This window comes from Tenrec ecaudatus, chromosome 1 (genome assembly GCF_050624435.1).
Source record: "Tenrec ecaudatus isolate mTenEca1 chromosome 1, mTenEca1.hap1, whole genome shotgun sequence".
Taxonomy (NCBI): domain Eukaryota; kingdom Metazoa; phylum Chordata; class Mammalia; order Afrosoricida; family Tenrecidae; genus Tenrec; species Tenrec ecaudatus.
The window spans coordinates 159,820,817-159,837,316 of NC_134530.1; the positions used below are offsets into that span (position 1 = coordinate 159,820,817).

A 16,500-nucleotide genomic window follows, 5' to 3' on the forward strand; every position below is an offset into this window, starting at 1 on the left:
TAGGTTAAAATTGTTGACTTTGTAGTTAATAAATAGATTACCACGTTTTACTTGTAACATCTTAATATTATTTGATTTGTTACAAATGTCCGATTTACGTAGTAAAACGAACTCAAGCAAAAGTAAAAAACAAACAAAAAAAGGAAAAAACAAAAAACAGACAGACTTTAAGAATGCCTATTTCTTTTTTTTTACAAAATAACCGTAGTATTACTTGCCACTAGCAGAGGGTAGTGGGAGAGGCGGGGCTTCTTATGCACTTCTGGCCCCGCCCACTTCGCCCAGTTGGGACTCTGGCCCCGCCCACTTCGCCCAGTTGGGGCTCTGGCCCCGCCCACTGTACCCAGTTGGGATTCTCTCTCACGTGTGCCCGACAGGCTTTGCCTTCGCGCACGCGCAGTCGCTTTCGTTTGCCCAGCTTCTCAGGGGCGCCCTGCGTCTTTGAATTTGACCCCTTCAGGCTACCGTTGCGGCGACCGGAAAGGTGCCTTCGGTCTGCTTCCGGGCGACTCTTTCTTCCCTTTCCCTGCCTCACGTTTCTCCCCATCCCGTTTCCCTTTCCCTTTTTCGTTCTTCCCTCTTCCAGTCGAGTCCGACCCCGGAGTGGTAAGTCCGAGACCTGGCTGGTCGAAAAAGAGCTAGTACAGCTGCGCGCGGGGAGCGTGGGGAACCCCTCGTGGAGGTGTTTGCAGACCAAGGGCTTGTCGGGATGTTTTGTGGGAGGTTGGGCGAAGGTGGGAAGGAAGTCTTCCCGGGGGACGACCGGGGCGGGGCTGAACTGAACCCGGGAGGGAGGGAGTGAGTGGGACGCCTCTTTAAATTGGGTAGCGTGGTGAAGGGGGCCAGGCGTTTGTGGTAAAGCAAAAAATGGAGACGCCGAGAATTGGCCTTGAGGTCGTACGGCCGTCTGGCCTCAGTCTTGTTTTAACCGTGTGGTCGGGGAGGGGGAAAAAAACCAGTTAACACCAATGTATGAGTGATTTGGACTGTGGATTTAAGTTAGCCACGTTTTATTCCAACTTTTACTTTGGAATGACTTCCTTTTGCTGCAAGCTTTTGTGTGCTGTAAGATATTTTATATGGCAGTACAAATAGCGATAAATGTTGACATCGAAGCAAAGTACCATCAGGGGGATAAGTAATTAGATGAGAAATACTGTAAAGTGAGTTACAGAGATAATTGATCAAATTAGAGGTAGCATGTAGACATAGACCTATCTTAGTCTATTAAACAACAAAAGATGACATTAGTTACTCATTGCATAAACACTTCGTAAACCTGATTTTGTAGGGATTCTGTAATATGGCTTCCAGTTTAACTTTTTAAGTGTCATGTATGACCACTATCTGTATTTTACCAAAAGATCCAAAGTTCTTGTAATGCTGTGTTGTAGCTTTCCCCTTGCTTGGTGTCCCCCCTACACCCCTTAATTTTCAAGATGTTCAAATTTTCTATAACAAGCTTACTAAATTATACGCTTAGTCAAGAAGAGCAACAGCTCCTGTCCTCTGCTTACATATTATTGTGGGGTACATGTACAGACAATATTTTTTCACAGACAGAGAAATAATAAGCATTGGTGAGTCATGTGAGGATTGTAAGGTAAGGTACTGTATTCTTTATGAGACCCTGCTTTCTATGCCCTTTCAAGCTCCTAAGTCTTATTCAAGCCTGTTAGTCTTTAGAATAGGCTGAGAACTTGAGAGAGAGAACCCAGGCTCAAATGTAACACAGGTAACAGGGTATGTCTGAGTTTTATTAGAGGCCGACAGTTCTCTCTTAGTTATACTTACTATGACCTCTAAGGTAATTCTCTTTCATTTAGAGGACAGCAGCATGTCCTCCATGCCTGAGTGCATTGGTTTAGGTGCAGCAACAGCTACGATGGAGTCCGAAGAGATTGAAGCACTGCAACAAGCAGTGGTTGAGGAGCTGGGCATCTCTATGGAAGACCTTCGGCAGCTGATTGATGAAGAATTAGAGAAAATGGACTGTGTGCAGCAGCGCAAGAAGCAACTAGCAGAATTGGAGACGTGGGTAATACAGAAGGAATCTGAGGTGGCCCATGTTGATCAGCTCTTTGATGATGCCTCCAGGTAAGGATCGCAGGGGAACTGAAAGGAGATTGCTTGTGCCTAGCACCATGTAGTTAGTTCATGAAGTATAGCTGTGTGGACCTTATTCTGCCTCAGAGTTCATGGTTCAAAGTCAGCGCTCACAATTGCCCATAATATCCATCTATCAGAGGTGAACATATATGATCAAAAGTAGAAGAGCCCAGAGCTTGAGTCCCTTTTCCTTTTTCCTCAGAATTCCTACCTAATGCTTCATCCTACTTTGCTTCCCTAAGGAAATTTTTAGAGTGAAAAATGTGAAGAATTGCTTGCTGTTTTATGTAGCTCCAGAGCATTAGTGAATTTCTAAAATCTTGTTTCTATTCTGAAACCCCAGAATATTTATGGGACCTTATTTATTTGTCATTTGAAGCACATTTTCAAATAACAAGTTTAAAATGAGGTTCAGATTGAAGGCTCTGTGCTTTGAACCTTTTTAAGATATATGTGTATTTATATATTTTTTTAATTGACCCTTTTATTAGGGGCTCTTACAGATAAAGCAATCCATAAATGAATTATATCAAGTGAACTTGTACAGATGCTGCCATCATAATTTTCAAAACATTTTCTTCTCAAGTAGGAGCCCTTTGATATCGGCTCTTTATTCCCTCCCTCCCCCACCCTAGAGGATTTTTGAGAAAGTGAAGCAGGAGCCTTGGCAGTGGTTACTCATTGGTCTGCTAACTGCAAGGACAGCAGTTTGAAACCACCAGCCACTCAGAGGGAGAAAGATGAGGCGCTCTACTCTTGTGAAGAGTTAAAGTCTCAGAAACATGGGGACAGTTCTACCTTGTCCAGTGGGGTCATTATTAGTCAGTATCAACTTAATGGCAGTGAATTTGAGTTTTTGAGTGTACCTCCTTCTTGAGCTGGCTTTGACCTTTCTCACATGTATCCCCAAATAGGGCAGTGACTAATTGTGAGTCTTTGGTGAAAGATTTCTACTCCAATCTGGGACTTCAGTACCGGGAAAGTAGTTCTGAGGATGAAGCTTCCCATCCTACCGAAATAATTGAAATTCCTGATGAAGATGATGATGTCCTCAGTATTGATTCAGGTATGGGATAAGGCTTTGGATAGGAAAGTTTCAGGTTTGCTGAAACACTGGAAGATGAGCAGATGGAAAATGCCTGGCCTGCTCGTTTTATAGATCTCCCCTCTGCTCTTCCCCAATTGAATAAACCTTTCTCCATCCTTAGTACCGTCTATTCTGAATTGCCTTCCATTTCCTTAGAGGTGGTATCAGCACCTAAAGATGTACGTAATCCCAGGCCAATAGAGTCTCTGGTTGTTGTCAGTTTTTTAGTCTTTAAGTTTCATTTATGCGCCATAAATTCCCTCATTTTAAGCATGTGGCTTGAGCTTTAGTAAATGTGTGTGGTTGTGCAACCTTGCATCACCCCAGAAAGTGCTCGTGCTTTTTCATTGCCCACCCCAAGTGCCCCCTCCAGCCAAAGAACTGATTTGCTTTCTCTATAGTTTTGCCATTTCTAGAAATTTTATATAAATAAAAGCATACTGTATATAGTCTTTATCATGTGATTCCTGTCACTATATATGAGAATCATCCATGTTTGCACCTTTTGCTTATTAGTACATTTTGTACGGATATGCCATATGTCTAGCTATTCTCTAATCAATAAGACACTTGAATCGCATTGCAGTTTCTGGCTCTTAATGTGTTTCAATTCCCTTGGATGTATACCTACAAGTGCAATTGCTAGGTCTTGTGATAAATATAAGGCATCTTGGTTTCATGCTCAACTGCTAACTGAAAGGTTGGCAGTTCAAACCCACCAACCCCATCACACAGAAGAAATATTTAGCTATTGACTTCATAAAGATTGCACCTTGGAAATCCTACAGGCCTATTGGGCCACTCTGACGCAGAATTATCTCCACAACAACAGAGGGTATTTCACTTTTTAAGAAACTGCCCAATGGTTTTTCAAAGTGGCTATGCCATTTCCTATCCCCCTAGCAAAGTCTGAGGGTTCTAGATTTTCCACATCATCCCCAATGCTTTTTGGCCTTTTCTTTTTCAGCCATTTTAGTGATTGTATGGAGGTATTCCATTGTGATTGTAGTTTACCTTTCTCTCACTACTAATGCCCAAACATAGCAATTGTGCAGATGGTGCGGGACCGACTGTTTCGTTTTGTTGTACTGTACATGGGGTCGCTGTGAGTCGTAACCAACTGAATGACTCCCAGCACTAGCAGTAAGGACTGAGGACATTGAACGTCTTCATAACATACATTAGTATGTGAAAATTCTTTGGGGGAATATCATGATCTTTTTTGCTCTTTCTGACATTTGGTCGTTCGTCCTATTGGTGTATGTGAATGCTTCTTTATGTATGTTTTTTGATGCAATTCCTTTATCAGGTATGTTTTACAAATATTTTTCCCAGTTTGTGGCTAGTAATTTTAATTGTAAAGATGTCTTTGGACGAGTAAAATTTCTTTTTTTTTTTTTAACAATTTATTAGGGGCTCCTACAACTCTTATCACAGTCCATACATATACATATATCAATTGTATAAAGCACATCTGTACATTCTTTGCCCTAATCATTTTTTTTCTCCTCTTTTCTTTTTTTAAATTTTATTAGGGACTCGTACAACTCTTATCATAATCCATACATATACATACATCAATTGTATAAAGCACATCCATACATTCCCTGCCCCAATCATTCTCAAAAGCATTTGCTCTCCACTTAAGCCCTTTGCATCAGGTCCTCTTTTTTTTTTCCCTCCCTCCCCTCTCCCCCCTCCCTCATGTGCCCTTGGTAATTTATACATCGTTATTTTGTCATATCTTGCCCTATCCGGAGTCTCCCCTGCCCCCCTTCTCTGCTGTCCCTCTCCCAGGGAAGAGGTCACATGTGGATCCTTGTAATCAGTTCCCCCTTTCCAACCCACTCACCCTCCACTCTCCCAGCATCGCCCCTCACACCCTTGGTCCTGAAGGTATCATCCACCCTGGATTCCCTGTGTCTCCAGCCCTCATATGTACCAGTGTACAGCCTCTGCCCTATCCAGCCCTGCAAGGTAGAATTCGGATCATGGTAGCTGGGGGGAGGAAGCATCCAGGATCTGGGGGAAAGCTGTGTTCTTCATCGGTACTACCTCGCACCCTAATTAACCCATCTCCTCTCCTAAACCCCTCTGTGAGGGGATCTCCAGTGGCCGACAAATGGGCCTTGGGTCTCCACTCTGCACTTCCCCCTTCATTTAATATGGTATATATATATATATATATATATATATATACACACACACACACACACATATCTTTTTTTTTTTTGCATGATGCCTTATACCTGGTCCCTTGGCACCTCGTGATCGCACTGGCCGGTGTGCTTCTTCCATGTGGGCTTTTTTGCTTCTTAGCTAGATGGCCACTTGCTCACCTTCAAGCCTTTAAGACCCCAGACATTATCTCTTTTGATAGCAGGGCACCATCAGCTTTCTTCACCACATTTGCTTATGCACCCATTTGTCTTCAGCGATCCTATCATGGAGGTGTGCAGTCAATGATATGATTTTTTGTTCTTTGATGCCTGGTAACTGATCCCTTCGGGACCACTCGATCACACAGGCTGGTGTGTTCTTCCATGTGGACTTTGTTGCTTCTGAGCTAGATGGCCGCTTGTTTATCTTCAAGCCTTTAAGACCCCAGTCACTATCTCTTTTGATAACCGGGCACCATCAGCTTTCTTCACCACATTTACTTGTTCACCCCCTTTGGCTCCAGCAGTTGTGTCGGGAGAGTGAGCATCATAGAGTTCTAATTTAATAAAAGAAAGTATTCATGCATTGAGGGAGTGTTTGAGTAGAGGCCCAAGGTCCTTCCGCCACCTTAATAGAGTAAAATTTCTTAAGGTAAGGGTTGAGGGTCTGATTTTGTTTGTTTTGCGAAGAGATATTTAGTTGTTCTATCAAGGCTTTTGGTACCTTTGCCAAAAATGAATGAACCCCTTGTAAGAGTTTATTTCTGGACTCTTACTGCATTCATTTATCTGAGTATCTGCCTTTACACTGACACCAGCCTTCTAATCACTGTAGCTTTATGCTTTGTGATTGACAACAGTTCATATAAGCCCTCTAGATTCATCTGTATTCAAAACCATTAGATTGCTTTGCGTCCTTCGCACTTCCACATAAATTTTAGGATCAGCTTGTCAATTTCCACCAAAAATGCCTCTGGGATTTTTTAATAGGCATTGTGTTGAATCTAGAGATGAAGTTGGGTAATATCACTGCTTTAACGATATTGAGTGTTCTAATTTATGAACATAGAACATCTCTCCATTAGTTTTGGTCTTCTGTAATTTCAGCGAAGATATGTTAAATTTAGTCCTAAGTAATTCTTAGGAATTCTTTTTTTTAATCATTTTATTGGGGGCTCTTACAGCTCTTATAACAATCCATACATCAGTTGTATAGAGCATATGTGTACATATGTTGCCATCACTTTCTAGACATTTACTTTCTCTTTGAGCCCTTGGTAGCCGCTCCTCATTTTTTCTCCCTCCTGACCTCTTGATAAATTATAAGTTATTTTGTTTCCATATCTTACACTGACTGCTGTCTCCTTTCACCTACGTTTCTTTTGCTCGTGGTGGGGGCGGGGCGTGGGAGTGGGAATCGTGCATCAAGGAATTGTTTTCTTGATTTCATTGTAGGGTGAATGGTTGCTAGGAAACGGAGATAAAGTGACGATTTGGTATTGCTCTTGTAGCATGTAACCTCATGAAGCTCACTTAATCTGGAGGCTTTTTGTAGGTGTCTGTTGCATTTTCTCGTTAGAAGACTGCTTTTAGGAGCGCCGTGTCCTTGGGCAAGGACGTCATGCTTGGGAGAGTAGTGGGTTAGCGGAAAGGTGAAGACCCTCCTCGAGAGGGAGTGAGCAGTGACGAATGGCGGCGACAGTGCGCTCAGACGTAGCAGCTGTGGAGATGCAGTTCTGATGCACCAGGTGCTGCTCTGTGAATCTGAATGGCCGCCACGTACCTAACTGCAACTTAAAACGACCACTGTGCCGGCTACAAATAAACTAAGTCTCCTTCCTTTTTAATTTGGATGTGTTTTCTTTCTTTTTACACTTATTAGAACTTTTACTCCTATGCTCTTTGAAACATTGTGGTTTTATAGAATTTTATATCTGTTAGTTGCATAACAAACCTTGCTTTGTTCTGTATTAGGGAAACCTTGACTGATACACAGCTGTTCCCTACTCTCCTCCCCCCAAACCCCCAAAGATGGACATTTTCAAAGATAAATCTAGGGAATGTTGTTAATGTCTTATTTAATTCTGCCATACAAAAATTTTTGATTTAGATCTTTCGTGTTTTTCAGTTAAGTTTGTTAATTTCCACCACAAAAAGCATGACATCTTTTCTCAGACTTAGTCCTGGCTACTTTACCATTTTCAGTAGCTACAAGAGAGCCTTTTACTTTGCATTAACTGTTGATGTCCATTGTTGTTAGGTACTGTTGGGTTGGTCCAGACTCATAGCGATCCTATGTACATTTGTTAATAGAATATAGAACTGTGACTGTCTTTTTTCTTTTTATTGAATATTCTATTGAGGTTTGGGTGGAAATTTACAGAGCAAATTAGTTACCCAGTCAGCAATTTGTACACAGTTTGATACTTCAGTTGTAATCCCTTCAGTGTTACAACACTTTTCCCACTTCCTCCCTGGATTCTCCTTTTCCATTCCTCATCCTTTCCTATCCTACTTTTTGAACGTTGTTTTGGGCAAATGCTGCCTTTTGGTCTAGTATGGGTGCTTCTGTGGAGCATGTTGCTCATGGGTGTCATTGTTCCCTTTAGAACTCTGTCTTTTGTTTGCCTGAAAGGTAATATTTGGCAGTGGGTTCATTTTAGATTAGATTAGTTCATAAATTTGGTCATTTTTATGATTTTGAATTCCGTTGTACATATATATCTCCCATTCTGTTCAGGGCTTCGTATTGTCCTGAGGAGAGGGATTGCTGGTGGTGGCTAGGCACCATCTAGTTCTTCTGGTCTCAGGCTAGTAGACGTTCCTTGGATATATTTATACCTTGGTGTAATGAACTTATATATTGGCTTTTCTGTGTGGTCAACTTTATTTCATTCTTCTAAAAATTCATTTAGATTTTCTTTGTAGATCGTAGTCTGCAAACAATACCAGTTAACTTTTTCCCTTTGTTTATATAAAAGATAGCTCATTTATCTTGTACCCTACTAGGACTTCTGTTATAATGTTAAGTAGAAGTGTATGATGGGTTTTTTTAATGTTGTGGATTGTTTTAAAAGAAATATTTTCAACTTTTCCGTTTCAAGACCAATTGTTTGTTATCAGGTTTTATAGATGTCATTTAGTTAAAAGAACTTAACTTCTGTTTGCTAAGAACTCTTAGCTGAGTAAATTTTGATTTTATTGAATGTTTAAAAAACCATTGTTTTGAACATCTATGAGAATGGGCAAATTCTACATGCACAACTAGATGGCACCGAGTGCAGTCTTCAAATTGTACAGCCATTCTCGCCTCTTTTTCTGAATTACTCATTCCCATGACCTTAAAGTCCCCGCTCCTAAGTTCCCTTCCTATCTAATCTTTCCAGTTTTCATTTTGAGTCCATGCAAATAGTTCATTCTTAAAAGAGCACAATACTTATGAGAGACTTTTTTAAAACATTTTATTAGGGGCTCATACAACTCTTATCACAATCCATACATGTACATACATTCTTTGCCCTAATCATTTTCAAAGCATTTGCTCTCCACTTAAGCCCTTTGCATCAGGTCCTCTTTTTTTTTTGTCCCCTCCCTCCCCACTCCCCCCTCCCTCATGAGCCCCTGATAATTTATAGATTGTTATTTTGTCATATCTTGCCCTATCTGGAGTCTCCCTTCCCCCCTTCTCTGCTGTCCCTCTCCCAGGGAAGAGGTCACATGTGGATCCTTGTAAGCAGTTCCCCCTTTCCAATCCACTCACCCTCCACTCTCCCAGCATCGCCCCTCACAACCCTGGTCCTGAAGGTATCGTCCACCCTGGATTCCCTGTGCCTCCAGCTCCCATATGCACCAGTGTACAACCTCTGCCCTATCCAGTCCTGCAAGGTAGAATTCGGATCATGGTAGTTGGGGGGAGGAAGCATCCAGGATCTGGGGAAAGCTGTGTTCTTCATCGGTACTACATCGCACCCTGACTGACCCATCTCTCCTAAACCCCTCTGTGAGGGGATCTCCAGTGGCCGACAAATGGGCCTTGGGTCTCCACTCTGCACTTCCCCCTTCATTCACTATGGTATATATACACACACAAATATATATACATATATATACATACACACACACACATATATATATATATTTTGCATGATGCCTTATACCTGGTCCCTTTGGCACCTCGTGATCACACAGGCTGGTGTGCTTCTTCCATGTGGGCTTTATTGCTTCTGAGCTAGATGGCCGCTTGTTCACCTTCAAGCCTTTGAGACCCCAGACACTATCTCTTTCGATAGCCGGGCACCATCAGCTTTCTTCGCCACATTTACTTATGCACCCGTTTGTCTTCGGCGATCGTATCATGGAGGTGTGCAGCCAATGATATGATTTTTGTTCTTTGATGCCTGATAACTGATCACTTCGGGACCACTCGATCACACAGGCTGGTGTGTTCTTCCATGTGGGCTTTGTTGCTTTTTAGCTGGATGGCCGCTTGTTTGCCTTCAAGCCTTTAAGACCCCAGTCACTATCTCTTTTGATAGCCGGGCACCATCAGATTTCTTCACCACATTTACTTGTTCACCCACTTTGGCTTCAGCAGTTGTGTCGGGAGGGTGGGCATCGTAGAGTGCCAATTTAATAAAACATGCATTGAGGGAGTGCTTAAGTAGAGGCCCAAGGTCCTTCCGCCACCTTAATACTAAACCTATAAATATAGACACATAGATCTATTTCCCCTTCCATATATATATATATATATATATATATATATATATATATATATATATATATATATTTGCATGTACATGTCTTTGTCTGGACCTCCATAAATTCCCCTTGACTCCTAGCTCTTTCCTCCATCTCCCTTGCCATTCCTCCTGCCCTACTACCATGCTCCGTCACCACCTGGGTTACAGCTGTACCTCTTCTCTACGCAACCTTACCCTTGATCATTCCCCACCAGGCCTGCCACTCCTCCCTCACTACCATTTTGGGTCCTATGTTGTTCCCTTGTCCCTGTGTTTGTTAATACCACTTCTTTACCCCCCCTAACCCCCCCACCCCAAGACCCCCCCCCCCCGGAACTGTCGGTCCAGTTGTTTTTCCTCCAGATAGTTCATCCAGCCTGTCCTATTCAGACAGACCTGTGGAGACAATAACATGCAGGAAAACAAGACATAGGAAGGAAAACAAAGTAACAGTATACAACCAGACAACAAAACAACAAAAACAAACCACTGACAAAGAACGAAACAACACATCACGAAAGAAAAGCTTGTAGTTAGTTCAAGGATCGTTTATTGGCCCTAAGGAGTGTTTTCCAGTCCAGTCTGTTGGGGCACCATGCCCTGGCCCCAAAGTCCACTTTCAGCATTCCCTGGGGACCTTGCCACTCCATTCCCTTGCTGTTCCGCTGCACTCCCCATATGATTTGCCCCGGTGTGGTGGGATCAGGTCAGGTGCAATTCCCACACTGTGTCTCCGGTACTGTCCCCTGTATCGCCCTTAGTCACTGATTGGCATCATGTCTCATAGTGGGGCCAGCCATGTTGTTCTCTCTGTGGACTGGCTGCTCTACTCAGGAACATCATCCTCACGGCCTGATGGGCCAGGCTGTGTTCCACTGTCTCCTCCTGCCCCTTCATCTGCTCCCGTGTGCTCTGATCAAGAGAGACTTTCTTCAACTATTGTTTGGTTAAAAGAAGAATAAAATAAAGACTTCAGAGGATATTTTTGACATAAAGATTAAAGATTATTTCAGACAATTAGCTTCATAGATTCATCCAGTCTCAGTGACTCCCTAAAGTTCATTCCATGATAATTTAAATTTCTGTTCCACATTCACCCCACTTGGTATTAATGTAAGTTTTCAATCTATTACCATAAAATTTCTACATATGCTTTTAGCAGAACTAGATGTTTAGGTCATCCCTATGTATTACTAGTTTGGTGATTTTAAATTAACCACCCTATTTAATCTCCTTTTTAGCACCTCTCTTCTCCCTACATCGTAGTCTCATGATTTCAACTCTGTAACTGTAGAAAATGTATTCAGTGCCCACGAAGCCATTTTGATGATGATTATATCCAGACTCAGGTTCATTGCAGCATTGTTTGTTATATACAAGGGGGAACCCTCCAAAATCCCGAATTATCCCCAAAAGCTAGGTATTTAATTTTTTTTACAAAACCACCTTATCACCTTCAAAGTTACTTACTCTACATTACACTTAATACATTTGTCAAATCTGTGGTTCCACTCTTGGAAACAGTTTTCAAACTCATCTGTTTGGACGGCTGCAGCATTTCCTCCTCATTTTTCTCTTCACCTCTTTCATGTCTCTCTGCATTTGCTGCAACACAAAGAAGTTGCATGGAGCAAGGTCAGGTGAGTCAGGAGTGTGGGACAAGAGTGGCGTGCTGGGTTTTTGTTGTGTTTTTTTTCTTTCCAAAAACTAGCGCATTGAGATGGCTGTGAGCAGGTGTGTTGTGGTGGCAAAACCAGCCCCCTATCTGCCACAAGTCATACCTTTTTGTCATACACTGTTATGCAATCTTTTCAAAACCTCTAAATAGAAAGCTGGTTTAACAGTCTGACCTGGTAGAACACACTCCAAATGTACTATGAGTCATCATTTTTGCCCATTTGGGAAGTTGACAGACATCTAAAATGAGGCTTGTCATCAATCAACATTTCACTTTTTTTGAAACAAGAAAACCACTCATACACTTGAGTTTTTCCCACAGCCCTGTCCTTATGAGCCGTGTTCAACATCACAAGTTTCTGCGGCATTTGTCCTGAAACACAGTCTCACAGTCACAGGCTGTTCTCTTAAATCAGCCACCACGAAAAACAAAATCCAAGTGAAACTGCTTTTATGAAAAAGTTTACTTTGACCACAGAGAGCCTTCCCAGGCTGTGCCATTGGGTGCACGAATTCAGAGCGAGTGATGCCGCTCCATCCAGTGCATGTTCTATTTGGGCGGGGGGGTGGCCCTCATACTATATCTATGAAAAGCTCAAATTCTAAATAGACATGGTACCACTGTCCCAGGTGTTAGATAGCCATCCAGAAGAATAATTCAGAGTTACAGTTACTGGTAGAAAATACATTCCTCCTTATTTTTAATGCAAAGGGGGAAAGAGCAGCATAGAAAATATAATATTGAATATGAGTAAAGCAGTGAGGAGTACTTATGTATAATTACAGAAAAATCTTTGTACACAAAAGAAACTGATAATATGGGTGTTTCTGAGGAAGGTAACAAGGGTGGGAATGACCTTAATTTCCACTATATATATGGTTTTTTATTTGTTCGTTTATTTTTAATAATTTTATTAGGGGGATCTTACAGCTCTTATTACAATCCAAACATCAGTTGTATCCAGCACATTTGTATTTATGTTGCCATCAGCATTTTAAAAACATTTTCTTTCTACTTGAACCCTTGGTGTCAGCTTCTCTTTTTCCACCTTCCTTCCCCCACCCTTGTGACCCCTTGATAAATTATAAATTATTATTTTCTGAATATGTAATTTGCCAATTCAACATATTTCAGGATATATATATATATATATATATATATATATATATAAATTATTTTATTGGGGGCTTGTACAACTTTTATAACAATCCATACATACATTCTTTGTGTCAAGCACATTTGTACATTTGTTGCCCTCATCATTTTCAAAACATTTTCTTTTTACTTTAGCCCTTTGTATCAGCTCCTCATTTACCCAACTTTACCCTTTTCCCCGCTATGTCCTCTTGTCTTCGTTTTCTTTATCTTCTTCCTCCTCCTCCTCCTTTCTCCCATCTCTTTCCCTGCCCTCTCCCCAACCTCTCAGGATATAATTTTGTGATATCAATTACATTGATCATAATCACTACCCCATAATAATTGCCAAATTTCCATCACCGTAACATGTTTCAGTTTTTGTTTTATTTCATTTTATTTGATTTGTGTATGTGTTTTCTTTTTTACCATATGTGTATGTTACTTTATAATAAAAACTAAAGTACTGCAAGATTAATAAACTGCTCCTCTCCTTCTTACTTGGTTGTGGGACTAGTTTTTGTGTTTTTTTTGAATATTTGCAGTACTAGTATTTTTAAGCCTTTTCTCATGTGCTGACTTCTAGACTAACCAACAGTTAATCACACACCAAAGGTTTTTGAGAACTGGAGGGCAATGTGCACATTTGTGAGTCTATTCTCTCTTAAGTTTGAAACATATCAAATAATTTGTATTATAACTTATTTTTTAAACTTTTATTGGTATGTACTTTACAAATCATGCAGTTAAATAGTTCAGTCGCATTAAAAACCAGTCATCACCACAATCAATTTTAGCACATTTTCTTTGTTCTTGTACTTATCGTTATTAGCTCTCCATCCCATCCCCACCCCAACCTCCTTTGCCAGACCCCCAAGGAACCAGGAATCCTGTTACTGTCTCTATAGATTTACCTCTCCTGGATTTCCTATGCAGAAAAAAACATTTTAAAAAGCAAAACACACAAAAAAACCTCAATCGAAAGAAAATGATAAAAACTGAACAAATTTTAAATGAGTCAGAAGGGAGATCATGTGATAAAGTGTTACAATGCTAACTTAACGGCGTGTGCAGTAATTCACGCTCTGGTGCATGCTGCATGGTACCTAACGGCGTTTGCAGTAGTAATTCACGCTCCAGTGCATGCTGCATGGTACCTAACTGCGTGTGCAGTAGTAATTCACGCTCCAGTGCATGTTGCATGGTACCTAACGGCATGTGCAGTAGTAATTCACGCCCCAGTGCATGCTGCATGGTACCTAACGGCATGTGCAGTAATTCACGCTCCAGTGCATGCTGCATGGTACCTAACTGCGTATGCAGTAATTCACGCTCCGGTGCATGCTGCATGGTAGCAAAGCTGTTTACATCCCCAGTGTGCTGTCCAAAGGAAAATGGCTCACGAGGGAGGTCAAAAGGTACTCATGACGGACGTTTTAACCTGACAACATGTGCTACGGTTGACTAACAAGGCTGTTCACATCCTTCTCTCATGTCAGAGGGAGTCGCTGGAGGATTAATCCATGTGTACATGCAAGTGGAGTTTGGGCTTCCACTGTCATCCATAACCTTCTGCTAACCAGCTGTTCACAATTTAAGCTCTATACTATTTCTTCCTTTGGATTTTTTCTTTTTATAATCCATGGATCACACAGGCTGGTGTGCTTCTTCCATGTGGATATAGTTGACACCTTACTTAGATGGCTGCTTGTTTGAAAACAATTTTTTTAAGACCTCGAGTACTTTCCCTTCAGATAGCCAGGCCCCATCGAGTTTCTTCAGCACTTTGCTGGAGCACTCATATTTCCAGCGATCTCTTCATGAGGGTGAGCATCAAGCAGGGCCTTGTCATAAAAACTAATTATTAGATTGAGGCTAGACTTACGTGCAAGTCCAAAAATCCATTCGCTCATCTAAGGTTTATATATGTCTCTTAGAGTCATCATTGTCATTTTATGTTAGAGAACATTATTAATGATCCCCCTCGGGGCATAAAATAATTCTATTGACAGTATCGTTAAGTTAGCTAATCGTGCATAATTTAAAGTGCTGTTGAGAAGAGGAAATTATGAATATAAAGCAGCTATGAACAGCAGTATATGATTACTGATTTGTACAGGTTATTCTTAAGTGACTAGCACTATTCACACAAACAATGGGGTTGGTGTTAGGGTGGAACTTTGGATACTATTCACACCAGCAGAACCACTGCAACCAGATTAATAGGTGTCATAATGGAGCAACGACACATTAAACTAGTGCGTATACTTAGTTCCCACCCGTCATTCATTGGGCACGCACAGGCAAGAAAACAGAACCAAGGTCCAATTTCTGCCAGTTCTATGTCCTTGGAATAGCAGCCATCTGATTCTCCTCACAGGAGAGGGTTTCAGCTTTAAGTCCAAGGGCTACAGGTGAGTTTGAGGTAAAGCCCAGTTCAGTTGGTGAGGTTTTCAACATCTAATCCTTTAGGTGTGGCCGATGAATGATGTGTCCCTTAGGAGAACAGTCTGAAGCCCCAGTAGTTCACAGCACATGACCTGGGTCACCAAAAGCTAGATGAAAATGAGGTCAAAGTGTCCGAGTAGGAGCCTACTCTACCAGGTTCTGTATAAGGATTCCTGGTTTTCCTGTGGGAGGTGCAATTGCTTTCTCTGAGACATCCTGACTCCTGCCCCATCTTGACTTGAATTGGCAGCATGTTGGAAACGCCCTCAGTGTGGTGGCCTGAGGTGTCCTCAGCACAACTGTGTATGGCAAGCACCTGAGTGGCCGTCTCCCTCTCCGCATGTCTAGAAAGGCTGGCCCCAGCTGGGGTGAGGGCTCCCCCCTCAAAGTGGTTTTTTAAAATGCACATAGAGGATAAGACATGTTTCATGGATGCTAGACAAGCCGTCTATCAGATTAGATGTTTACATGTCCTGGGAGCAGAAGCCTGCCTTCATCTTGGTATTTGGTCCCTAGAGTAGTAGTACTAATACAGTATTTGTCTTTTGTAAATGACTGACTTCACTCAGCATGATGGTTTCCAGGTCCCTCCGTGTCATGAATGTTTCATGCTTTCATAGCTGTGTTTTAGGGATATATAGTACTCCTTTGTGTATGTACCAGAGTTCCTTCATCCATTCTTCTAGTGATGGACATTTGGGCTGTTGTGAACTGTGCTGCCTTGAACGTGGGCGAGCATATGTCTGGTCGCGGTCTGTCTCATTTCTTTGGGTATTTCTGAGTGGTGTACTGATTGCCCGTTATTTTGGGTAGTGCCATATTGCGTTCCACAACAGTTGTACATGTTTACATGGCCACCACCTGTGTGTAGACTGCCAATCTCTCCACACCCTCTCCAACATTTGATGTTCACTATCTTTCTTATTGGGGTTATTCTAATTTTTTTTCTTTTTATGTAGAATGTTTTTAAGCATTCTATTACTGAAGATCCTTTGTAAGCCTCATGTAGACAAATAGCTTTTTGAGCCACTGTGTTGTTTGGGGACATTTACAGTGTTTTCTATACTTAATGTTTTATGTTTCTAGAACTTACTCTAAATGTGTTAATTCCATATGGTAGTCACTATCCACATGTTTCTATTT

The 16,500-nt window shown here is 41.5% G+C and overlaps 1 protein-coding gene across 2 annotated transcripts in view; it reads left to right on the top strand.

The window, feature by feature from the left end:
• The first annotated feature begins 439 nt into the window (after positions 1 to 439).
• Positions 440 to 16,500, top strand: part of SETDB1 (SET domain bifurcated histone lysine methyltransferase 1) — a 50,615-nt gene continuing 34,554 nt past the window's right edge. The window contains exons 1-3 of one of the 2 annotated variants that reach the window (XM_075561509.1): positions 440 to 606; positions 1,827 to 2,097; positions 3,024 to 3,175. In XM_075561509.1, the coding sequence (XP_075417624.1) occupies positions 1,838 to 2,097; positions 3,024 to 3,175 (412 nt within the window). In that variant the 5' untranslated portion in view covers positions 440 to 606; positions 1,827 to 1,837. The remainder of the gene's footprint in view (positions 607 to 1,826; positions 2,098 to 3,023; positions 3,176 to 16,500) is intronic. The other variant, XM_075561500.1, reaches the window with a different exon arrangement.